This window comes from Pogoniulus pusillus, chromosome Z (genome assembly GCF_015220805.1).
Source record: "Pogoniulus pusillus isolate bPogPus1 chromosome Z, bPogPus1.pri, whole genome shotgun sequence".
In the NCBI taxonomy this organism is placed as follows: domain Eukaryota; kingdom Metazoa; phylum Chordata; class Aves; order Piciformes; family Lybiidae; genus Pogoniulus; species Pogoniulus pusillus.
The window spans coordinates 53,559,725-53,586,339 of NC_087309.1; the positions used below are offsets into that span (position 1 = coordinate 53,559,725).

The window sequence follows — 26,615 nt, forward strand, 5'->3', positions numbered from 1 at the left end:
AAGGTGTGGCCTGACCAGTGCTGAGTACAGGGGCAGAATAACCTCCCTTGTCCTACTGGCCACACTGTTCCTGATGCAGGCCAGGATGCCATTGGCTCTCTTGGCCACCTGGGCACACTGCTGCCTCATCTTCAGCTTACTATCCACCAGTACCCCCAGGTCCCTTTCTTCCTGGCTGCTCTCCAGCCACTCTGTCCCCAGCCTATAGCACTGCTTGGGGTTGTTGTGGCCAAAGTGCAGAACCCTGCACTTGGCCTTGTTCAATCTCATCCCATTGGCCTCTGCCCACCCATCCAGCCTGTCCAGGTCCCTCTGCAGGGATCTCCTACCTTCCAACAGATCAACACCTGCTCCTAGCTTGGTGTCATCTGCAAACTTACTGATGCTGGACTCAATCCCCTCGTCCAGATCATCAGTAAAGATGTTGAACAGGACTGGGCCCAGCACTGATCCTTGGGGAACACCACTAGTGACTGGCTGCCAACTGGATGTGGCACCATTCACCACCACTCTCTGGGCTCTGCCATCCAGCCAGTTCTTGATCCAGCACAGACTGAATCTGTCCAAACCATGAGCTGCCAGCTTGGCTAGGAGCTTCTTGTGGCAGACAGTGCCAAAGGCTTTGCTGAAGTCCAATTGAAAGGGAAGATGTCATGATGTCACTCAACAATATATCCATCCCACTCAAATACCACCAACACTGCTAAACAGGAAAAAAATAATAAGTAGATTCTTCTTTCTGTCTGTCTTGCTTTAATTTACAGAAATAGTTAATTTCTGGAAACTTCTTCAAGCTATCTAAAACCCCTGGTGATGTGAGGAATGAAGTCATGTCTGATATGTATCCACTGGCAGACTAAGAACTCTAACTTAGTGGACACTTATCAAATGAGACAGCAGTTCTGTGCAGTGACAGATTAACAATGTTTCCCTCCTCAGTTCTTTGGAAACAAATGCCAAACTAATGTATTTTAGCAGAAGCATACTGCATTTTTTTAAGTCTGCTGTTAAGGGAGTGGCCTTCATTGGTGGTTTTTGTTTGTTTGGGTTTTTTTGGGGGGGGCTTTTTTTGGTGTGTTTTTTTTTTCCAGCTTGGTGCACCCTTTATCCTCAAGCAAATATTAGGTATATGACAAGTAGCATACCACAGCTACTGAAAACAATTTCTAGTTACCCAGACACATCAAGCATTCCTGTAGCACTAAAGTGTTAATTCTTCAGAATATCTGCTGCATATCCTAGAACTGTTTTGAAACATTTTTTTATTTCACCTTATCTTCTTGCATTCAGTCACTCTGCATTCACCCAGCTGTAATTAACACATCTCTCTAAAGCTAAGAAACTAATGATGACTACTGAAGAAGGTACAGGGCAAGAAATTATAGTCTAAATTAAAAAAGCAATGAGCACAAAGGTGAAAGTTTCAAACTAAGTTTTCAAAACAGCACCCCAAAATCAGTGTCAGAGAACCCCAAACTAAATCATGCAGAGCACTCTAAACGACACAGTGAAAATGTGCTATCCCCAGCCTCCAAATCCTGGTCATGGCATTGAACGTCGTTGAGGTCAGCTACATGTCAGCACTGACTATGTGACTGAACACTGCGTTCATAGCCATCATGGAGACAATATACATTCCACGTGGTCTTGAGCCTCTGCTGTCTACACATCTTTAGTTTCATTTATACAACAGCTCTAGCAGTCCCTCAAATGCATGCACACATTCAAAAACCACAAGGCAAGTGGAAAAATATGACAGTTTAGTAGCAAACACTAAGCACTTCTTACTGGGATTACATCATCTGCCATAAATCACTGTTGTTTCATACACAGCAGTAAAACAGCTGGAAAAAGCACTAAGCTTTAAACATGCATAACCATATTCCTACCACATTACTTCACATACAGCATTAACAACAGCCTTTTGCCTATATGCATTTCTGCACAGGTACACAAATTAAGGCAAATCCAAAATGGTAGAATTCGGTGTTTGATTCTAGACTGCAAGAGCTGATCTTCAGCTGTGATTCTTAGGAAGACTTCAGGCTTTAACTGTTGTGTAAACTGAAAGGGCAAAACTGAACTAAGACACAGCATTTCATTCAGTCCCTTCTGTCATACAAAGCTTGCAGAGTTAAGCACAAGCTTTACATTTCTTTTTTTTGCAGTTTGATGTCAACTGTTTCCTTGTTTCTCTGTCACAGTGGCTATGAATACTTCTTTGATGGTCTCCTTATCCAAGTTCCTGCCTATAAAAGAAATATATTAGCCAACTATATTTTACATCATATTACATAAAACATATTTGAGCAGGAATCTGCCAGTTTTCTCAGCAAAGAAAATGTTTACTGAATAAATGAGTGAGAAAAGTATTATTAACATTAACATGCAGGCAACAAGGTTAACTTCAGGTTTTATAGGCAAAACCAAACTTCAAGCTGTACAAATAAGGGAAAGAAAGAAAAATTGGGAGTTTTTGGTCACAAAAACATTTTTCAAAGCAAAAAAAGAGAATCTTTTCAGAAACAAAAGTAGATTTTGTACATTTTAGTGGCTATAATCACCTTCATTAAATTTGCTGAATATTTGATCAACCTTTCAAACCATTTCCATCACCATATTTATAACTATGGCATTTAAAAATAGCATTAAATATGCCAACATAATTTCCAAATACATCATCTTTTGTTTTACTTTATTTTTATTTGATTTTATTTTAAAGTCATTAAAAATGGTACAGTAGATTCCTCTCAGCTTGGCATATAAAATTGCAGGAGGCCTTGATAGATAAACCTTTTAGTGAAAGTGATGCTGAATATAGTCACTGCTATTATTCTGACTAATTTAGGTCAAGTTTTTTACAATGAACAAGTCACAGGATTGCTTGATGCAAGAACAGCTTCTTAAAGTCATATCTGTGCTATTTTCTCTTACCTATGAGGACCAGTCTATTTGTTCTTTTTTCATTTTCTTTCCAGGCTACTGCTGTCTCTTCCAGATCATACAGCTCATGGACACCTTGGACTATTACCTGATGAGATTTGCCTTGAATAGATACCAGTCCCTTATCAGAAAAATAACTGTTAGGATATATAAACAGATCTTTTAAAATTGAATATTTGAGGGGGAAAACCCTAGGCCAAGCAGGGACAAGTATTTCTAGCAACATTCTCACATCTCCTTGTTTTGTCAGGGCTAATAATTACACTTTAACACACTCTCCCTTCTGTTCCTCATTTGGTCAACACCTAGTATGTTTGAACACAAATACAATGTCATCAGCTAGTATTCCATTTTAAATATATATATACATATGGTGTATGACACCATGACTGCCAGCAAAGAGGACGTAAAATAAGCAAACCCATCTGATTTCAGATTACTTTGATTAAGCTCTCATGCTCATTATACTGACTATGCTGAAACAGAATCTTTGAATTTTGGAGACCAAACAAGCATTTGTGAAGTAAAACAACGAGCAACAGGATTAGAGAGGATCTAAAGAGTGCACTGTCAGAGTGCACCCTTTCACCCACATATTGAAAGTTGTATTGTAAGTTTCCATCACTTTATGTAAAAAAATATTATAAACTATGTTAGAGGAACACTAAATAGGTATTAGTAAAAGACAGGTATCTCATACTTCCCTAAAGAAAAAAAAAGGGGGAAAATATTTATTGAAAAAAAAAAGGGTCTGCATTTGATGTCTTAGGGTTGTTTAGCCTGGAGAAGAGGAGGCTCAGAGGTAACCTCATTGCTGTCTACAGCTACCTGAAGGGAGGCTGTAGCCATCTGGGGGTTGGTCTGTTCTCCCAGGCAACCAGCAACAGAACAAGGGGACACAGTCTCAAGTTGTGCTGGGGGAAGTATAGGCTGGATGTTAAGAGGAAGTTCTTCCTAGAGAGAGTGATTTGCCATTGGAATGGTCTGCCCAGAGAGGTGGTGGAGGCACCGTCCCTGGAGGTGTTCAGGAGAAGACTGGATGAGGCACTTAGTGCCATGGTCTAATTGACTGGCTAGGGCTGGGTGCTAGGTTGGAGTGGATGATCTTGGAGGTCTCTTCCAACCTGGATGATTCTTCGACTATTACTCCTAAAAAGATTATGACTACAGGAAGGATATAAACATAAAAGCCACAAACTTTGGAATTGATTCTGTAGTTACCAAGGAGTCATTTGCTTTGGGTGTAACTCTGTGACTGAGGGTCATCACTACTTATTACAGGCCTCAGATCTCCTGAAGAATAACTTTGATTTCAGAGCTCAGTAAAATAAAAATGTAGTTGTGCATAGCTGAAGATGCACCAGTGGATAATTCCTTTTGTTTGTCAGCAAGGGGAGGACAAAGGTATTCTTCTGTTGCTGTGGCCTCTTGAACTGGGGGATGGGGTCAGGGAGCAGTGTGTTCCCCTGGAAATTCATGAAGAATTAGTTCAGGACCTGCTGAGCCACCTGGACACCCACAAGTCCATGGGACCAGATGGGATCCATCCCAGGGTGCTGAGAGAGCTGGCAGATGAGTTGGCCAAGCCACTCTCCATCATTTTCCAGCAGTCCTGGCTCACCAGAGAGGTCCCAGGAGACTGGAAAATGGCCAACGTGGTCCCCATCCACAAGAAGGATCGGATGGAGGAACCTGGGAACTACAGACCTGTCAGCCTGACCTCAGTGCCAGGGAAACTGATGGAGCAGGTTATCTTGGGGGTGATAAGAGCGCACCTGAGGGATGGCAAAGGGCTCAGGTCCAGCCAGCATGGGTTTAGGAAGGGCAGATCCTGCCTCTCCAACCTGATCTCCTTCTATGATCAGGTGACCCGCTTGGTGGATGTGGGGAGGCCTGTGGATGTGGTCTATCTGGACTTCAGCAAGGCCTTTGACACTGTCCCCCACAGCAAACTGCTGGCTAAGCTGTCAGCCCATGGCTTGGATGGCAACACTCTGTGCTGGGTTAGGAACTGGCTGGAGGGCCAGACCCAGAGAGTGGTGGTGAATGGTGCCACATCCAGCTGGTGGCCAGTCACTAGTGGTGTCCCTCAGGGATCAGTGCTGGGCCCCATCCTCTTTAACATCTTCATAGATGATCTGGATGAGGGCATCGAGTCAGTCATCAGCAAGTTTGCAGATGACACTAAGCTGGGGGCAGATGTGGCTGGGTTGGAGGGCAGAAGGGCTCTGCAGCAGGACCTTGACCGCCTGCACAGATGGGCAGAGTCCAATGGGATGGGGTTCAATAGCTCCAAGTGCAGGGTGCTGCACTTTGGCCACAACAACCCCATGCAGAGATACAGGCTGGGGTCGGAGTGGCTGGAGAGCAGCCAGACAGAGAGGGATCTGGGGGTGCTGATTGATACCCGCCTGAACATGAGCCAGCAGTGTGCCCAGGTGGCCAAGAGAGCCAGTGGCATCCTGGCCTGCATCAGGAATGGTGTGGTCAGCAGGAGCAGGGAGGTCATTCTGCCCCTGGACTCTGCACTGGTTAGACCACACCTTGAGTCCTGTGTTCAGTTCTGGGCCCCCCAGTTTAGGAGGGACATTGAGATGCTTGAGCATGTCCAGAGAAGGGTGACGAGGCTGGTGAGAGGCCTTGAGCACAAGCCCTACAAGGAGAGGCTGAGGGAGCTGGGATTGTTTAGCCTGGAGAAGAGGAGGCTCAGGGGTGACCTTATTGCTGTCTACAACTACCTGAGGGGTGGTTGTGGCCAGGAGGAGGTTGCTCTCTTCTCTCAGGTGGCCAGCGCCAGAACAAGAGGACACAGCCTCAGGCTGCGCCAGGGGAAATTTAGGCTGGAGGTGAGGAGAAAGTTCTTCACTGAGAGAGTCATTGGACACTGGAATGGGCTGCCCGGGGAGGTGGTGGAGTCGCCGTCCCTGGGGCACTTCAAGGCAGGATTGGACGTGGCACTTGGTGCCATGGTCTAGCCTTGAGCTCTGTGGTAAAGGGTTGGACTTGATGATCTGTGAGGTCTCTTCCAACCCTGATAATACTGTGATACTGTGAAAATGCAATCATACAACCCTTTTTTCCAATGATATGAAAATAATTATGTTGCTATCCATGATGCAGAACTGGTCTCAGAAAACAAATCAGAACATGTCTTCTTTTATTTCTTACAGCCTACTAAATGACATATATTATTTTCTTTTTCATTTTCCTTACACCAAGCAACTAAGTAAATAATAAAAAAAAATATCCTAAATTCTCACCTATAATCCTCTCAAAACCATGCAACTGAAAAAGACGAAGCGCCCATGCAGATGAATTGTTAAGGGCTGCCTCATTAAAGCCATAGTCTGACAGTACTGTAAAAAGTTGTAAATGTAGAGAAAAGCTAGTACTACACAGCTGTATTATGCCAAATTCACCTTCTGCATATTATGCCATCAACTGTTAATTACTGATAGCTATCCAGAGTATTCAGTCCCTAGATAAGGAAACATTTATGAGAGACAGATGGAACTTTCGTGGTGGTGGAGACAAAAAAGTTCTTAAACTATGTCCTGATTATTAACTCTGTCAGTGACGTATGGGACTGTACATGTCCCCTCTCAATTCAAATCCAGGAGGATCAACGTTTGCTTCCCTGTCAGCTATCTCCTTCTGAAAAGTTCCACCAGTCAGCAGGTAACAAACTGTCTCTGCACAAAACAGTTACAGATGACTATTCTATTTCATCTGTTCTTATACAGTGATCCATTAGCACCTTCGGTAGGTCTGTAACTGATGGCATACCACAGCTTTAAGGTGTAAAACACAAAACAAACAAGTTGGTCACTTCTGACTAACCTTCAGTCTTATGACATCCATGCTGTGTCCAGCCTTATCTTTCAAGTTCTTCTCCCACAGGAGATTCTTTGAAAGGCAAAAATACATTCATGAACACAATGGTACAGGATCATTCTCTATAAAAACTCAGAATATTTTTTCAGTTCACAATGATGTATCACTTACTTGAATAAAGATATTTAAGTCTTCTTCTCTTATACTGCCTAGAACTTCAAATGTTACTGTAGTTATGCCCTGCAAATGGAAGGACCCACATTATTACCACGCTGAATAAACATCTCATGACTTTCAAAAAGTGTTCTTTACAATTTGGCCTCACTGAAAAGCAGCTATACACTTGTATGCATTTTTGTTTAATTCTGTACTTCTATTCTGCTTTGATACATCATGCTACCATTTTTTTATTCTGTTGGATGTGCACTTACGGGGGCACAGACAATACTTTGAATAGTTTAACGCTATCAGCTTTCACCTCACAATTCTTCCCTGTAGCTGCTCTCTGTTCTCAAAGAAAGCATAGAAACACCAAGGCAAACAAGATCGCTCTTTCAAAGATGTTTAATAAAGCTATTTTCTTGGCATACTAACGTTTGTTACAATTTCTGATCTTCATAATCAATATATTTTTCACTTATCTGTACTTGCCTGTTATGAGAAGCTTTTTATAGACTACATAGGAATGAATTCTGAAAGTAAAGATGTCTGAAGAAAAAAGGAGCAGAAAGCCACACAGAACTAGAGGTCCTGGGTAAAAAGTCTTTGCTTTTCTTGTAGGCCCCCTTTTGGTATCGAAAGGCCTCAATAAGGTCTTCCTGGAGCATTTTCTTCTCCAGGCTGAACAGTCCAAGATTTCTTACCTCTTCCTCACAGCAGGTGCATCAGCCCTCTGATTACTTTTGTGGCCCCCCCTCTGAAACCACTCCCACAGACTCATGTCTTTTCTGTGCTGTGGGTCCCAAAGGTGGATGCAGTACATCCAGTGAGGTCTCAGCAGAGTAGAGTTCACTGCTGCAGTGGCTTGGGGAATCCAAGAAAAAACCTTAGTTCTAGTACTGGGAATCACATGTGTTCTAGTGTGAGTGGTGTACCCACTACATCTGTGGGGACATATGCAGACAATATACGAACTGTTGCAAAAATCAGGGACCTGTGTAAGCCCTAGTGGGGCAGAAAGATGAAGACACAAGATGGTGCCAGCTTCAATCCCATACATCTCCCAGGGTCAGCATCCAAGAAAACTATCCCAAGCATTGCAAAAAAGCATACAACTACCATCTGTAGATAACTGGGAGATGTGCTACTTTACTGCTGGATCAGAACTTAGCAGCTAGTAACACCAAACTGGCTGAAGGGAAAGCTATGTGTCAAGTCATTCAATCTACCATGGAAACTATAAGCCAGTTTAAGACAGTCCTATCAGGCAGTCCATGTTACAGTGCTGCAGTAATGGGAGCACCACTGTCCAAAGTGCAAACACTCTATCACTTTTTACTTGAATTAAAACAAGGCAGGATACAGACAGCAGTTGCCCTTACAAGTTGTTTCTGCAGTAGCTGTGGTGGTTCTGGGAAACTAGAGGAAGATACTTGCAAACTTAGGAAATCTCTGGGATGTACTGATTGTATGTTGAGCTCAGTCCATCCAACCTCACAAAAACAGCCCCATGGAGGGACTGGGAACAAGTGTCAATCAGCTGTGGATATTGTGACTCCTGCTCTGTTAAAAATAACATGAAATGGGCTCAAAAAACGCTTAAGTCTTAGATCAAAAGCTCTGACAGCTAAGCACAACCAATACTGTCCCTTTGGTATCATCTGAAAACCTTGCAGAACATCTTATTGATCAAGGAGCGACTAAGAGTACAATTTTGGGGTCTACACACCAGATGCAGGTGGGAGATCAGTCTCATGGCAATTGCAGTTGTTAAAGTGTCAGAAGGGGATGAAAAAAGCTCTATGCTCCCACCCTACAAACTGAGGCTTAGCAAAGGGAGAAGTCCTTCACAGATCTACAACTGGGAGCTAAGGACTAACAAGCCCAGGAGAAAGGTTGGAACTTAACATGGTTACAGGATGTGAAACAAGCTCTGGAAAAATCTAAGTCATCCAGATGAGGAGGTGGCCATGTTAGATCAAATCAACTCTGGTCACCACCATACATTTCGGTTCTGGCTGTAACTACAACTATTGGATTCAGAAATCAAATGGATGTCCAACAGTGGTGTTACTCTGTGGTTGTACTGTTTGCATGAGTATTTGCTTGTATAGTAAAACACAACAAGTAAATTAAACAGCAGAGTGTCTGGTTTGGTGTTTTGCAGGAACAGGGCAGAATTTTACAGTAAGCAGTGCTAACCTTAATAATCAATACCAAAGAGTGGAGTCTGCAGTGGAAAAACATACATTTAGACCCTTATGATACTACCTCCATTATCCACCTGGTAGGAGACTGAGGTTAAAATTCAACAATTTTTAACATATTTACTTTGACTGCCAAACATTAACCCTTACAGTCTAACTCTCAATGACAAGAAGTGGAATATGTACGAGGTATATATTCAGTTTCTGATGATATCAAGGGTGGAGACTATAACCTATGGATGTTCACATAACCCTTTTAAGTATATGTCAGCATACAAGGTGTACATAGCAGGAGGCTGCTGAGGAGTCTGGGAGGAGGCCAAGAGCTGCCTTGTGCATCCTACAACACGTTCCACCCAGCTCTGAAACAGTAAAAAAAAAATCCCTCACATCTTTGGGCAGAGAAACACTTGGCACCTTGTTAAACCAAGAGACCTCCAGCCACTTGAGACTGAAACTCTTTGGAAGAGGTATGCCATGCCATACCAAAGGGTGCACACAAACCCCTGAAAGACTGTTTACTGAAACTTGTTTCTCCACAGAGTAGGGACACACCACAGGCAAAAAGGAACTCTAAAGAACACAGTAGTGACAAGGAACAGAAAATTGTTACAAAAACACTTCAACTTCCGTATGTACTAAGTGTACTCCATGGAAAAAAAACAAGGCAAGTTGGGGAAAAAAGGGAGAGGTGTTCATGTAAGTGACATTGTTTTTAATTATTTTTTTCTTCCCAGAACTCAAATCAGTATTTATATGTTTTGTTTGCCAGGTGATAAATCCAGCAATTCCCTGATTTAAGACTGTCCTACTTTTTTGAAGCAGAAAAAAAAACGGGAAATCATAAATGAATGAAAGGGAAACTTTCTAGTTACATCTGTACATCATGAAAATGATAGGTTGTTAGAAAATGCAACTGGCATATAACTGCTTAAATTCTATAGGTACAATGGATAAGATCTTTCTTCCTTAAATTAATCTCTGAAATTAGATATTGTATTTGCTCAAATAAAAGCCATAAAGACAGAAATGCTACTTGCATTTGCAAGATTCTGCCCTGATATAAACATACACTGTGTTAAGTATCAGGGTGGGAAGAGGGAGTACAATTATGGAGTTTCATTTGGCATACCAAAAATAACATCAACAAAAATGCTAAAAAAATGCTAAAGGATTGATACCCTGTTTATAGGGCAGAATCTACTTCACTGTTACAGGCTAAATTGTTACTATTTCTCATGAAAGCAATAGGAAGCACTCATAGAACAGAAATCTCTAAATGCTTAACTACACGTTGAAGTTTTACTGTATCTTCAAAAAATGCAAAGTCATGAAGAACATCTCCCTGGTATCTACATACACAGAAGACACTTGGAAAGTAAATCTACAGGATAAAGACTGGCTACAAATTTAGGAATTGACTGCAAATAGTAAATATTAATGCTATCTGCCTGTTTCAGTAATATCAGCCCTATGAATCTATGAACGATGTGACTACCTGGAAGCCCATAAGCTATTTCAGAAAGACTTTCTATATCCATTTAGAATCTACCTCCAGCAAAGTATATTCCATATATGTAATCCATGTAATTCACCAAAGACCTTAAAACACATAATCCCTAACTGAAATCTTCTGAAAAAGATAACATGGTTAGCATACAATGCCTGCATTTACCCTGAAGAGTCCTGTTGTTACAAAAAGACTAAAGCAGCTCTTTTGGTAATTACCTTATCTAGATGTGCATGTGTTGTCTTTACATGCTCAAGCTTTTTCTGCAAACTGAAAATGAGTACAGTTAAATATTGCATTTGAGGAGGATGGACAAAGTGTTGTTACTTCAAAATTTAAATAAACTTCAGTATTGCAGAACAAAACTAATATATCAAAGACAGACTATATACTCAAGCTCCAACTGTTCAGTTCTAATCTCAAAATATAGACTTTAAACTATATTGGTTTCATCTAATTAGTGGTTTGTGTTAAAAAAAAAAACACTTGCAACATTCTAAGTACAAACACAAATAGATCATAGGAATGATCAGCAACACATGTGGGACTTAAAATATTTGTACTTCAAGAAGTACAACTGATACCGCATTGTGTAGGACAGTCAATTATCAAAGTACAAAGGGAAAATAAATCACTAGTTTGTCAAATTATTTAGATGTTGATTAAAAAAATATAGAGGATGTATTTGAAAAGCATGAAGAAAAAAGTACACAAAGCTGTTGCATGTGATAGGGCAATCTGTAACTCTCAAGTCAAACACTCTATTCCAGACTTCAACTCTGCTGTTCAGCTGGTTCTTACTCTCCTGTATGCCTACTAGCTTACAACAGGTCCTCTCTACTTCACAAATGAACCTGGGGACTTGTTTTACAAACTAAGACATAGGGTTGTAACATTTTGTCTGACAACATAAAATTTTACTGCACCTTTGGTTTACACACCTGCATCTGTCTTAATTAAAACAGTACAAGATGTCTTCAAATGCTGCTTCCATACCAGAGGACATTCTCTCTGTCTTGTATCCAACACCCAGAAGAAGTCACTATGACAACACCTCTCTGCTACTTCACAGAAGCCTGCCCATAAAAATGTCTCCTACTGCTGTGATGACTTAATTTTAAGAAGCCCTTAATGATGGCAGAAAAATGTACTGACTGATGCAGAAGAAACATTTCACACCCTTATTTCTCATACTTTCTGCTTGTTGTTTTCTTACGCTGCGCTCCACAGAATCCAGAACTCTTGATGGTTTCCAGTCATTTCAGGGCACACCTAGACACTTTCTCCTTCCCGTCACGATTGCTTCAGTACTCCTTGCTCTCTTGCTAAACTTCAGCACACAAAGTGAACAGGAAGTCCTTCTCCTCTCACCACTGATTTCACTCTTCAACCATGTTGCATCCATTTCAAATGGAGAAAACTTCTCAACCTCAACTTGCCACTTAAAAAGCAAGAACTTCAAACAAGTGACTACACAACAATTTCTAACAGAAACTCTTGACACAAATCTGAGACAGGATTTAAGTGTGCACATGTTTATACAATACACATGATCTGCAACTAAAAAGAAAGTGAAACTACCTTCATACCTTAATCCAGATAAACTGTCAAACGCATGCAGGTCCAAGACATCGGAGAGATCAACTCTAAAGAGAGGGTAGAAAGAAAGCATTGCATTTTTGCTACATTTAAATGCTGCGAATACTTAAATAATTATCTTTAAGATGGAGCCTGTTTGTTTTTCTGTTTACCATACTAATGTCATCAATTCTAAGACTTATTTTTGAATGTTGGTAGTTAATAAATACAGTGTTCATTTGTAATCACAGAAAGGAGACTTAAAAATATAGTAAAACACGAAGTCTTTTCCAAGGCAACTACTTCATACTGGATACCTGAATAATAATTGGTTTTCCCCAAATGGGAAAAGGACTTCTGAAGTTTTTCCCAGCAACTACTCTATACCTTTAATTTAAGTCCTCCCAAAGCATACACAAACTTCCAGAACATATGTAGTTCATACTGTCACACAAATGCTACTGAGAAAAATTTCAGCTCTAATATCTGAAACAGACAAACTTAAAATGCAATACAGATATAACACAGAATAGACAGAAAAACTACCTACAAATTGCCTAAAAAGCATTCGTTGGTTTTTGGGGGGGTTGTTTTTGGTTTTTTTTACAGAAGCAATGCAGGCTATAGGTTTCACTACTAATGGCAACTGACAGCTTTCTAAATGCAAATAATTACATGTAGCTAAAGACGAGGAACATAGGACAGGTTAACGAAGAGGCTTCCAGAATTAGAACTTTACACTCAGCAGCAGCTTTATGAATTAGCTTCGAAGATGGCCTGGAGGGCCAACCAGATTCTGGGCTGCATCAGGAGAAGTACGGCCAGCAGGTCAAGGGAGGTGATTCTCCCCCTCTACTCTGCTCTGATGAGACCCCACATGGAGTGCTGTGTCCAGTTCTGGAGTCCCCATTACAAGGATGTGGACATGCTGGAGAGTGTCCAGAGAAGGGCCACTGGGATGATCAGAGGCTTGGAGCACCTCTCCTATGAGGACAGACTGAAAAAGTTGGGGCTGTTCATTCTGGAAAAGAGGAGGCTCTGAGGTGACCTTACTGTGGCCTTTCCTTATCTAAAGGCCCACAAAAAAGCTGGGAAGGGACTTCTCAGTATACCAGGGAGTGACAGGACTAGAGGGAATGGAGCGAAGCTGGAGATGGGTAGGTTCAGGCTGGACGTGGGGAGGAAGTTCTTCACCATGAGAATGCTGAGAGCCTGGAGTGGGTTGCCCAGGATGGTGGCTGAGGTCCTATCCCTGGAGGTGTTTAAGGCCAGGCTGGATGTGGCTCCGGTCAGCCTCTTCTAGGGTAGGGTGTCCCTGCCCATGGCAGGGGGGTTGGAACTAGATGATCCTTGTGGTCCCTTCCAACTCTGACTGATTCTGTGATTCTATGAAAGGGTTGTAATGTAAAACACCAAGGATCCCTCTCTAAAGTTCAGGAATAGCTCAGTGCCAGGTGTTCTCAGCACTGTTCTGAAAAATTATACAGAAACACTCGGGAAAGTGCTCTATCAGTCTCTTTTTAACATGGGCTTCTGAGGGACAAATCTCCCAAGTAAAGAAGGTATGTTCTCAAATAACATACATATAAATGTTATTATTTTGTTGGGTTTTTTTTATCCTGGTAAAGACAATACGTGTCATTCACAAAAGAGTTATTTACTAGTAAGACAAAAGTTGCCACTGAAGACTACATCTGATCAGAGATCAGCTTAATCTAATAACCAAAATGTAATACTGTGTGGCATCAGACACCAGAGAATTACGCTGATGTGGATTCTACACTTCATGTATTAGATCTCTTCATAATGGGCACAGACAGATACTGACTTAATACACAAGGGATGAAGTTCAATATCCACTTCAAAATTGTTAGCCGTGCTGGATACCAACAGAACAACTAAAGAAACATTTTAATTTTTTCCCCTCATGTTACAAAATCTTGGTGTCACACCTGCATTAGTTTCCCAGGACAGAACTATAAATATGCAATTGATGAGATATTTTACATTTTCAATAAAAATTTTGCTTATTTTTCCCATCTAAAGCATTTCACTGACCATTTCATTTACTCTTTCTGTACTCTGCCTTCCAACTAAAGAAGGAGGAACCCCTCATCTATTTTAGCAAAACCACTGTTGTTCTTACAAAGCTGCCACTTATTCCATCTGGAGCAATCTATTGCAAATTTATTTCATGTAAGTGTTTTCCTAAACCCTGAATTACACTTCATTATTTTCTTCTCCATTAACAACTTTCTCTTCTTCATTTTTAAGTTCTTTTCAATTACTATCATGTTCCCAAAAGTTTACTGTACATCTTACATAATTTGTTCTTCCTTTGCCTTTCAATCATTCACACTGCAGCCAAGGTGCATATACTGCATGAAGAAATACCACACTACATAGATGTCACACAAACTGTAAGTAACATAAATCTCAAAAAGAAAATATAGCCAAATTTGTGAAATTAGCTGTAAGTATTTGACATTTACCATCACAATAAAATCACAATTAAATTTAACCTGGAGTAATCAGGGCAGTCTCACTTCCATTAATACACAAAGAAAAATGCCATCAATACTACTCAAGCACAACTCAACTTTACAGAACACTAATTTAGGAATACTGATTTCACAGAATAGGACAAATTAACAAAAGTATAGATTCTGCAGCAAATTCCAGAGAGACATCAAAACTCTCAAGTATCAAGAAAAGTGGTGTACATTACATGCTTGATGCTAAGAACTGCTCCCAAGTTTATACACACTTGCTGTTTTGAGCCTACGTCCTTAAACGACAATAAATCCACTGAAAAGAATAATTCATGTAAAATAGATGCACATCCTGGTCTGAGAGAAATTATGTACTGGGAGCCACTACAGTAGCAATTAATGAATGAATATGAAACATCTCTCAGTACCAGAATTTATGATCACATCTGTAAGTACTGTTTTTCTCAGTTTTAAGTATTCTCCAACAGAATTTGCAAGCTGACAGGAAAAAAGTGTGAAGTTGTCAAAGCTACTTAAGCATTTTTGCTGTGCTCCTTGAACAAAATAATGGAAACAGTATGAGACTAACCCTTATGAACTACTAGGAGTCACTAAAGAGAATTATTTTCATAGTGCAACTGTTTGATAGTAGAACATAAAACCTCCAGTGATCAGTTTGCAGATAGAATTTCAAATAAATTAAAGCCAAGAGATATGTTAACAAGATTAACATTTATGAAAAGGCAAACTGAGTTGATCTTTACACTGAAGTCAGACAAGAACCTCTCTTCAAAACCCTGGGGTACCAAACAAAATACACATTCTACAGTTACCAGCTTCCCCTACCTGATTAGCCAAAACCAGTAACTATTCTCTACACTTCCCAACCATATTTGGCAAATGACTAGAATGCAACTTAAATAAAAGCCATATTCATATTAAGTTTAGGACAAAATGCATGTTTTGGGAAAAAAAAAAACCCAACACCTAAACTTCTGTGAAATCCACATCTTGTGTAAACAAGAAGTACCTACAGTTATATTGCAAAGTCCAATACAACTCACTAGTGATAAGCTAAATAGTGATCTTTTAAAAATATCTGCATACTGGAGTGTATGAACACAAAATTCCTTTACCTGGATGGTTATTCACAAAGTCAATACTGAATTAAATACTTTTAACTGAATAGTTTCCTTTCCACAAACTGATCTAATAGTATATTTACAACCATCAGACAACAAACAGCATCTGACACCGAGGTGCAGTGGCCATTAAATACCTTGATCTTTGTGTCTCTAGAATTTTAACAAGTCCATTTATTGACCTAAAATAGAAAAATCCAAAGTTAGATGACATTGTAACCATAATATATTGCTTGAATAAGTTAAACATGGAAAGGACCATAACCACCACCCCAACTCTGTTGTTAACTTCTTGAACAAAACAAAAGAAATCCTGACAGACTTTGTTTTTGTGACTTTTTCATGTCCTAAGTAACGCTTGGGAGTTATAGCAACAAAATTCTAAGTAAGACATACATTTTCCTACCCAAGACTCCTCATGACACCCTCTGCTACTTTCAGAATCTCAATCACTAAAATGAAGTTGTGTATATATATATATATATATATAAGTTTCATTTTCTTCATCACAGTATCAGTATAAAAAGACAGGGCATGTCTTTGATCACTAATTTGATTCAGACCATTAGTTCTTCTGCACCCATGACAGTTACTTAGGACTTCTTTCATGAAATCTAAGCATCTATTAGTGAACTCATACTAACAAGCAGATTTTTAGTTCCTTGATGCTAATTTCTGACAAATGGAAACAACTGCCCAGAAATCTTAAAAGCACAGACACTTAAGACACAGGTTTGTCCCTACGAAGTAACATCAAATCTTACCAGATAGGAAAACTGCTAAGAATGTGTAAGCACATCGAAGCATTGAAATACATTTAGAAAGGGGCAGTCTCTTTCTCCCTTCTGAGCAAACAATCTGTGTCGATGTAATTGTGACATCTAATTTCTGCATTAAAAGCATGAAGGGAGTAACTATGTTAAAATAAAATCCACCTTTGAGCCAGTACGGAGTTAGTTATGCCAAAAGTTTCATTACCTGACAGATGCTCTGACTTTATTCAATTCTTCCTCTGAAACCAAATCCACTTTATTGATAATTATAAGATCAGCTAATGCAACCTGCCTGTTCATCAAGAGAAAAGAAAAAAAATGAATAAACAAGTATTTTTCATGTGAAGTGTGAATGCCTCTCTCCATAGCTTTTGTTAGTACAGAAAAGCAAGCGTTAATCTCAAACTAGAAAAACACTGAGAATCATTAAAGCAATACTGACTTCTCCTTGAGGTGCTCTTCCGTGATGTAAGAGAGGTCTACCAATCTACAAAGGCTTGCTAGTTTTTGTTTTGTTCCTTTTAACCAAGTGTTTGGCAATTCATGAATTACACAAGCCCCTATTTCTCTTGCACATACTCTTTGTAAAGCCACATATGAAATCTCTTTGCTTTACCAAGATTTGTACTGTTCACAATTACCCTTAACAATCTAGCAAAAAATACTCCTCTATCTCTAGTTCTATTTCAAGCATATTATAGATCCTTGCATGCAACTGCATCTCCTCCCAACACAGGCCTTTCCCCCTTGCTTAGGTAAAAATCCAATCTCTCTTAATATAGCCAGGTCTTGGCAAAAAGACCAGATGGAACATGAAGTTACTATTTGTAATTTCTACCTCTTTACACCAATCTACTTAGTTTAACAGCAGAAAGGGAGGAAAATAAAAAAAGAAGAGGCTATTTCTAATGAACTTTTGCAACACTGCAATTCCTAACGTGATACATAAAATTGATCTATACATCCATACCGAGATGCTTCATTGACAAGGCCTTCTGGCTTTTCCTCTGTCAAGTGCTAGACAAAAAATAAAACAATTGGATTAAGTACATTCAAATGATATTTCAATTCATTTGCAAATAACCAGAGTCAAAAGCAATTCAGCTGATGTATGTTTTCAAGAACATAGTGAGGAAAATGGCATCTCAATTTTTTCTGCAAAGCAATGGTGAGAAAGTACATGTATACACCACCATCATAAAAGCTTGTCATTTCTTCTATGAAAATTCCTCTATTTTAATTATTTTTATTACCAGAATGCTAAAAGTTTGGAAAACTGTATTAAATTCAGTTACTTTTTGGATTTACAGTGACATTGAAAGTCACCATGACATACAGCAACCATGGAAAAACACCTGAAAAAGTGGAAGGACAGCAATTTTACTAAATGTGATGTCAACTAGCTATTACACCTGTTCGACAGAGCACAGAACAAGCTGCCCAGAAAAGTTGTGGGGAGTTTTCTCCAAACCCCTAACATTCTGTGATGGGTTAGGCTTACAGTACGGATTTCATGTACACAATTACATGCTCTTTTCTCTCAAAGATGTGACAAAGTGTACTTTTACAGGTAAATCTGTAACTCTTCTGGGTTTATACCAATAAACCACTGCTTCTCAGCAAGTCTGACAAATGTGTTTGTAGCCCATTCAACCTAGCAGAAGATCCAGTTAGCACTGACGAAGGCAGAAGCTTCCAGTCATTCCGCAGTTTAGTAACATCTGCAGCCCTGTGCTCTGCCTGTTTGCCTAAATTAATATCCTCACAGATGAATTTGTGAAAGGAAAAGAGTGCCTGCATTTCAAACAGCAGCATGAAGCTGGGCTGTTTACACCATAACTTAATTTGGGCAAACAAAAGACTATGCTGAAGCAGCAAAGATTCAGCTACCAAGTTATTTATTGCCCACTCTGCCGTGGAGGGAACATCACAGACACATGAAGACAGCAGGACTCTGCACTGATGGTGCATTATCAGCATCTATGCCTTACACCTCTGGAAAGGCAAGCATCCTATACGTTCCTTCAGGTACCAATGTACCAAGACTTCAGTAAAGCCTCTGACACTGTTTCTCCTGGAGAAACTGGCTGCACATGGCTTGGATGAATCTGTACTTCACTGAATAAAAAATGGTTGGATGGTCAGGCCAAAAGAGCAGTGGTGAGTGGAGTTAAAACTAGCTGGCAGTCAGTCACAATTAAGTGTTCCCCAGGGCTCAGCATTTCAGCCTGTCTCTTTGATATCTTAATCAATGACCCAGATGAGAGGACAGAAAACACTCTTAGTAAATTTGCAGATGACACCAAATTAGGTGGGTGTGTCAGTGCTCTGCAGAGGGATCTGGACAAGCTGGATCAATGGGCTGAGGCCAATGGCATGAAATTCAACAAGGGCAAATGCAGGGTCCTTTGCTTGGGTCACACAATCCCTAAGCAACCTTGCAGGCTTTGGGAAGAGTGGATGGAAAGCTTCTCAGAAGGAAAAAAAATGAGGGTGTTGGCTGACAGCTGTCTGAACATGAGCCCAGTGTAGCCAGGTGGCCAAAAAGGCAAACAGCATTCTGGCCTATATCAGGAATAGGGTGGCCACAGGCTCCTGTACTTGGCAGAGGTGACACCACACCTCGAGTGTTGTGTTTAGCTCTGAGCCTTAACTAGAAGGACAACCTTCAAGTGCTGCAAGTCCAAATAAGGGCATTGAAGCTGATGAAGGGTCTGGAACACAACTGGGATTGTTTAGCTTGGGGAAAAAGAGGCTCACGGGAAACCTGATGAATCTACAATTATCTGAACTATCTCAACTGGTGGGAGTCAGTCTGCTCTCTCAAATAAGAAGTCAACAGGAAATTACTTAGATTTGCACCTTGGGAGGTTTACATTGGATATAAAAATAAAATCCTTCACAAAAGAAGCTGTAAAACAGTGCAAGATGTGTAAACACAGTGCTCAGGGACATGTTTTAGTGGTGACTAGCTGGACTGAGTTAACTAGGTTAATGGTTGGACTTACTAATCTTAAAAGGCCTCTTCCAACCAAAGCAATACTATGATTCTGTTATTTTAAAATATGGCTTTAGAGACAAAGCAATACCAAATTAAAGTGGTATGTCATGGGAAATCTATGAACTAACAACCAACCACAACAAAACCCTAGAGAACTATTTTTCTTCAAGTGGAATTACCAGGCATGCAACATTATTTGACTTTAAAGACAGAATAAGTGTACTGATGCATACTGTCAATATGTCATGTTAAAAAAGCAGATTAAAAAAGAAAAACCCATAACTATTTCCTGATTGTGCACAATCTATCCAGAGTATACAGAGTGTAGCAGGTTAACCTGGAAGAAACCTCTTCTCTGACCATATCTTTGTAATATTCACTTTGAGTGAGAACGGACAGTGACTGATGTATGATGTATACTATTCAGTGTTGATTGCTGCTTGGCTTGATGCAGACGGTACAGAATAAGGGGTGACGAATGTCACAGACTGAGTTGAACCTGCTGCTGTTACTCACACCACACAGTCATGATAGCTTCAAAAACAAAAAAGTTAATTGGAGCAAAGTATAACATGAACTTCAAGCCCCACTGCAACATGAGAGGCATCCTGTTCCGGTTGCTGCTTCTTGGTTATGGTCTCTTCTCTGGGGACATGGTGGCTGGACAGGTGAGAGCTGATGGATTGGGTTTTTTGTTTTATGCTGGTTTTGGAGGTTTTTTCCTCTTTGTATTTCACTGTGCTTCTTCTGCAAATAGGCTAAAGTAAGGTACTCATGCATTGCATTAGATTAGATCATTAGCTAAGGTAACTACGAATTGTGATGATATCTCACATTATATTAAACTCTTATCTCTATCTCAACTCTGAGTTTTGTGTGTTACTCTTCTCCTCACTACTTTGTTGAGGGAGACAAAGCTGGTGAAAGGCCTGGAACACGAACCCTATGAGGAGAGGCTGAGGGAGCTGGGATTGTTTAGCCTAGAGAAGAGGAGGCTCAGGGGGGACCTCATTGCTGTCTACAACTACCTGAAGGGAGGCTGTAGCCAGGTGGGGGTTGGCCTCTTCTCCCAGGCAACCAGCAACAGTACAAGGGGACACAGTCTCAAGTTGTGCCAGGGAAAGTATAGGCTGGATGTTAGGAGGAAGTTCTTGACAGGGGGAGTGATTTTCCATTGGAATGGGCTGCCCAGGGAGGTGGTGGAGTCACCATCCCTGGAGATGTTCAAGAGAAGACTGGATGAGGCACTTAGTGCCATGGTCTAGTTGACTGGATAGGTCTGGGGGATAGGTTGGACTGGATGATCTTGGAGGTCTCTTCCAACCTGGTTGATTCTATTCTATAGGTTAGCCATTGTGCTAAACCATTAGAAGATTTTATATATATTATTCTAATACTGGCTGGTTTTGTCTACTTCCATTTAAAGAACTGATCTTTTATGCAAAATGATACTTAAGATACTTAACTCTTATCTCTCCTTACCACAGCTGCTATTACATTAGCACCTTTCCTGATTTGAGCCCTACCTCACTTGTTATCGCATTGGTATCAGAGGTCTGGTCTCTCCTTTAAAGTAGCATATACCAATGACACCATAAAACTATCTTCTCCATCACTTTTACAGTAATCTATATGCCAATATGGAATTCAAGCAAGACTCCTGAGTGAAGTGAGAAAAACAGAAGGAATCAAATACCTAGCAATCTTAGGATACATGTTGCTATGTTGGTAAGAATCCGAATTCCTTCTAATACCAGTACTGTTTAGTTCCTGCTCAAAATATAGTAGTAATGTACTATAAAATAAATCTTCACCTATTGCAAGAATTAAAGATACTGTAAAAATGTAATTGTCCTGGTTCAAGCTGTGATAAAGCTGATTTTTTTCTTATTAGCTAGAACAGTACTAATTTTGGAGTTAGTATGGGATTTGGTCTAAGAATACTGATAATACATTGATTTGGTTGTTGCTAAGAAATCAAGCACACCAGAAGCTGGGAGGGAGCACAGACATAGCAACTGACCCAAATCAGCCAGAAGAATATTCCGTATCATGCAATACCATACAGAGTGCATAGATGAGCGTTATGTGGAAACATGTGGCTCCCTCCTTCAGGACTGCAGTTCTGGGATCACAAGCCCTAACACACTGAGGCTCAGAGAGTGGATGGCAACCACACCGCATATTAATAACATAATAAATATAGAAGTGTGGGAGAATTTCTCCCGCAGCGAGGCATGAGCTGTAAACATGAGACTTTGTGATGGGAGATGTCCTTGGAGTTTCGCAGGCTGCAAGGAAGCTAGGCTGTGGACTGAGCAACCCACGCACACCTGCTGGGGGCTGGAATCTGCCGGCCCCTGAGGCGGACACAGCTCCAGGGGGCTGACCCTGCCAGCCCCCTGAGGTGGAACCACGGGCTGTTTTGATAAGGAATAACCTATCTGTGCCTTACACACAACTTTGAGCCAATCTGTACCGTCCACTTGTACCAATCTCAAACTAAGTTAGCTGTGCACGCCTCTTCCAAGTAGCATATAAGCTGCTGTATTGGCTTAACAAAGCGTACTGATGCATGGAAACTACAGAGTCGACTCTTCAGTGCCCCGATCCGCGTCTCGCCAGACCCCGGACCCCGACACATAAGTACTGTTATTTTATCTTAGCCCAATAATTAAATTGCTTTTATCTCAATCTACAAGTCTCTTGACCTTTACCACTCCAACTTTCTCCCCATTCTGTAGAGCAGGGAAGAGTGAACAAGCAGCTGCATGTTTGGCTTATGGATGGGTTTTAAACCATGACAGCAATTCATCCACATGAACACTATTGTAATGTTCTAATTACTGCCATGTTTTAATGTTACCAATGTTTTAAATTGTGTAGCAAATCCAACAACTTACCTGCAATCCATGCTTTGCATCAACAACAGATATGACACCTAAAAGAGAACATTAAGATGGAAATGTGCCGAAGAAGCTAAGAATTTAACAACTTGCACAGCAGACTGGCAGAGGTATGCTTTTACAGGACAGTAAAACAAATTAAGAAGACTGATTGAGATATGCAGTTATTCTAACTGTAAGTGATCAGGAATCTGCGACTGTCTGGCAGAAACTTAGGAAGCTGTTCTGTCTGCAACTGCATCTTTTCTGGGTTAAATGAGTATTTCACAGAATGATCAAAGTGCTAGCAGGGTATGTTTCTAAACCAGACAGGCTTTCTTCCTACATTAATTAAAAAAAAAACCACAACAAAAATATAATCAACTTTCAGCATGCTCTTTAACTACAGAATGATGACTTGAATTACAGTAAACTGAGATTTTTGCCAGAACACAAACAAGTAACAGAGCAGACAAAAGTACAACAGCCAAATAAGGCAGAAAACAAAAGGCAGGTGTGGATGAGTTAACAGTTCAGGGAAAAGGACACAATTTAGCAAACAGTGTATTGGGAGGGGGTGGAGCTCTAGTATCTCTTAACCCATGTTTTACAGCAATTAACTAATGAGGTTTTCCCCATGCTTACACCACAATCAAGGTGTGTCCATATCTGATTCCTTTGCAAAGCACTATGCAACTTTTGTGTGATTTGTTTAAACAGTTCATCAAGTAGGAATGTGTCCAGAGAAGAGCAATGTGGCTCGTGAGAGGTTTGAAGTGCACATCATATGAGGAGCAGCTGAGGGAACTGGGGTTGTTTAGTCTGGAGAAGAGAAGGCTAAGAGGATATCTTATTGCTCTCTACAACTACCTGAAAGGAGGTTGTAGTGAGGCCTGTTTTGGTCTCTTCTCCCAAGTAACTAACAATAGGGCAAGATGAAATGGGCTTAAGTTGTGCCAGGGTGGTTTAGGTTGGATACCAGGAAAAAATTCTTTACTGAAAGAGTGGTGAGGTGTTGAACAGGCTACCCAGGGAGGTGGTGGAGTAACCATGCCTGGAAGTGTTCAAATGCGTAAATGTGGCACTTCAGGATACAGTTTAGTGGTCATGGTAACTGGGTCACTTGGACTCAGTGATTCTCTGTGGAATGCAAATACATCAGAAAACAAGTTTGCACTTCTTACCATCAAGATAGATGTCACTTCCCAACTCAGAATCAATCCAGAATATGGAGGCCACAGCTCCTAAGAAGTACAGTATGTTTAGTTGCAAAACTGACATTTTCCAGTAAACTGTCAGTATAGAGACATACCATAGAAAAATTCTATTTGTAATGCTGTCTCTTCAAAACTCAGAAAGCATCATAGAAGTCAAACACCCAACCACATATCTGACCAAACAACAGCAAAGTATTATACTTGTGTGCATGTCAACAGTTGTGACTACAAAAAGCTTTCAAAAATCTCACAATATGCATGTTTTCTAATTACCTTTACTCAGTAGTAGCACCTACCTATCATCAGTATATTTAAGGACTTCCTGATTTCTAAAAATCTCTCTACTTCTCTTCACCTTTCAGCAAGTGCTTCTAGGTAGTGGCACGCACACCAAAAATCAAAAACCAAGAGCTAAAACAGTTTAAGAAAAACTGACACGGCACATTTGAGCTTCCTCCCAGTGATCTTCTCTTCTTTGCTGGCTTCTACTGTTGCAATGAGTTCTCTGAGACCAGAGGATGCTCTCACACATGGGTAGCCCACTCCGGATACAGTTTCAATACTTTATTATAGCTTAAACACTAAAACCATAATGAGAAAGGGATCAGGCACAGCCAATGGGTTTAGGAAGGGCAGGTCCTGCGGCCAGTCACTAGTGGTGTCCCTCAGGGATCAGTGCTGGGCCCCATCCTCTTTAACATCTTCATAGATGATCTGGATGAGGGCATCGAGTCAGTCATCAGCAAGTTTGCAGATGACACTAAGCTGGGGGCAGATGTGACTGAGCTGGAGGGCAGAAGGGCTCTGCAGCGGGACCTTGACCGCCTGCACAGATGGGCAGAGGCCAATGGGATGGGGTTCAATAGCTCAAAGTGCAGGGTGCTGCACTTTGGCCACAACAACCCCATGCAGAGATACAGGCTGGGGTCGGAGTGGCTGGAGAGCAGCCAGACAGAGAGGGATCTGGGGGTACTGATTGATACCCGCCTGAACATGAGCCAGCAGTGTGCCCAGGTGGCCAAGAGAGCCAGTGGCATCCTGGCTTGTATCAGGAGTGGTGTGGTCAGCAGGAGCAGGGAGGTCATTCTGCCCCTGTACTCTGCACTGGTCAGACCACACCTCGAGTACTGCGTTCAGTTCTGGGCCCCCCAGTTTAGGAAGGACACTGAGATGCTTGAGCGTGTCCAGAGAAGGGCGACGAGGCTGGTGAGAGGCCTTGAGCACAAGCCCTACGAGGAGAGGCTTAGGGAGCTGGGGTTGTTTAGCCTGGAGAAGAGGAGGCTCAGGGGTGACCTTATTGCTGTCTACAACTACCTGAGGGGTGGTTGTGGCCAGGAGGAGGTTGCTCTCTTCTCTCAGGTGGCCAGCTCCAGAACGAGAGGACACAGCCTCAGGCTGCGCCAGGGGAAATTTCGGCTCGAGGTGAGGAGAAAGTTCTTCACTGAGAGAGTCATTAGGCACTGGAATGGGCTGCCTGGGGAGGTGGTGGAGTCGGCGTCCCTGGGGCAGTTCAAGGCAAGGTTGGATGTGGCACTTGGTGCCATGGTCTAGCCTTGGGCACTGTGGTAAAGGGTTGGACTTGATGATCTGTGAGGTCTCTTCCAACCTTGGTGATACTGTGATACTGTGATACTGTGAATGTGGGGCAGGCTGTGGGTGTAGTCTACCTGGACTTCAGCAAAGCCTTTGACATGGTCTGCCACAACAAGCTCCTGGCAAAGCTGACAGCTCGCGGATTGGACAGATTCACTCTGATATAGGTCAAGAACTGTCTGGAAGGCCGGGCCCAGAGAGTGGTGGTGAATGGTGCCACATCCAGTTGGCAGCCAGTCACTAGTGGTGTTCCCCAGGGGTCAGTGCTGGGCCCAGTCCTGTTCAATATCTTTACTGATGATCTGGATGAGGGGATTGAGTCCAGCATCAGTAAGTTTGCAGATGACACCAAGCTAGGAGCAGGTGTGGATCTGTTGGAAGGGAGGAGAGCCCTGCAGAGGGACCTGGACAGGCTGGATGGGCAGAGGCCAATGGGATGAGATTTAATAAGGCCACGTGCAGGGTTCTACACTTTGGCCACAACAACCCCAAGCAGTGCTACAGGCTGGGGACTGAGTGGCTGGAGAGCAGCCAGGAAGAAAGGCACCTGGGGGTACTGGTAGATAGTAGGCTGAACATAAACCAGCAGTGTGCCCACATGACCAATAAAGCCAATGGCATCCTGGCCTGTATGAGGAATAGTGTGGCCAGTAGGACAAGGGAGGTTATTCTTCCCCTGTACTCAACACTGGTCAGGCCACACCTTGAGTCCTGTGTTCAGTTCTGGGCTCCTCAATTCAAGATAGATGTTGAGGTGCTGGAATGTGTCCAGAGAAGGGTGACAAAGCTGGTGAAGGGCCTGAAACACAAACCCTATGAGGAGAGGCTGAGGGAGCTGCAGGTGCTTAGCCTGGAGAAGAGAAGGCTCAGAGGTGACCGCACTGATGTCTACAACTACCTGAAGGGAGGCTGTAGCCACCTGGGGGTTGGTCTCTTCTGCCAGGCAACCAGCATTAGAACAAGGGGACACAGTCTCAAGTTGTGCCAGGGAAAGTATAGGCTGGATGTCAAGAGGAAGTTCTTCACAGAGAGAGTGATTTGCCATTGGAATGGGCTGCCCAGGTAGGTGGTGGAGGCACCGTCCCTGGAGGTCTTCAAGCAAAGACTGGATGAGGCACTTAGTGCCATGGTCTAGTTGACTGGATAGGGCTGGGTGCTAGGTTGGACTGGATGATCTTGGAGGTCTCTTCCAACCTGGCTGATTCTATGATTGATTCTATGCCTTGTAATTAAAGAAGGCTAAAAGCACCCCAGACTGTTGGAATGGAAGCATGGCTGAGG

General features: G+C 41.7%; 1 protein-coding gene across 3 annotated transcripts in view; it reads right to left on the reverse strand.

The window, feature by feature from the left end:
* Positions 1-1,245: 1,245 nt before the first annotated feature.
* LOC135173722 (zinc-regulated GTPase metalloprotein activator 1B-like) overlaps positions 1,246-26,615 on the reverse strand; it is a 30,460-nt gene continuing 5,090 nt past the window's right edge. The window contains exons 6-16 of one of the 3 annotated variants that reach the window (XM_064140870.1): positions 23,709-23,768; positions 22,543-22,580; positions 17,609-17,655; positions 16,844-16,930; positions 16,003-16,047; positions 12,243-12,299; positions 10,872-10,923; positions 6,949-7,017; positions 6,784-6,849; positions 2,935-3,064; positions 1,246-2,249 (exon numbers count right to left, since the gene is read on the reverse strand). In XM_064140870.1, coding sequence (XP_063996940.1) covers positions 2,176-2,249; positions 2,935-3,064; positions 6,784-6,849; positions 6,949-7,017; positions 10,872-10,923; positions 12,243-12,299; positions 16,003-16,047; positions 16,844-16,930; positions 17,609-17,655; positions 22,543-22,580; positions 23,709-23,768 — 725 coding nt within the window. In that variant the 3' untranslated portion in view covers positions 1,246-2,175. Of the gene's footprint in view, positions 2,250-2,934; positions 3,081-6,783; positions 6,850-6,948; positions 7,018-10,871; positions 10,924-12,242; positions 12,300-16,002; positions 16,048-16,843; positions 16,931-17,608; positions 17,656-22,542; positions 22,581-23,708; positions 23,769-26,615 lie in introns of those variants that run through there. The other 2 variants (XM_064140871.1, XM_064140872.1) reach the window with 2 other exon arrangements.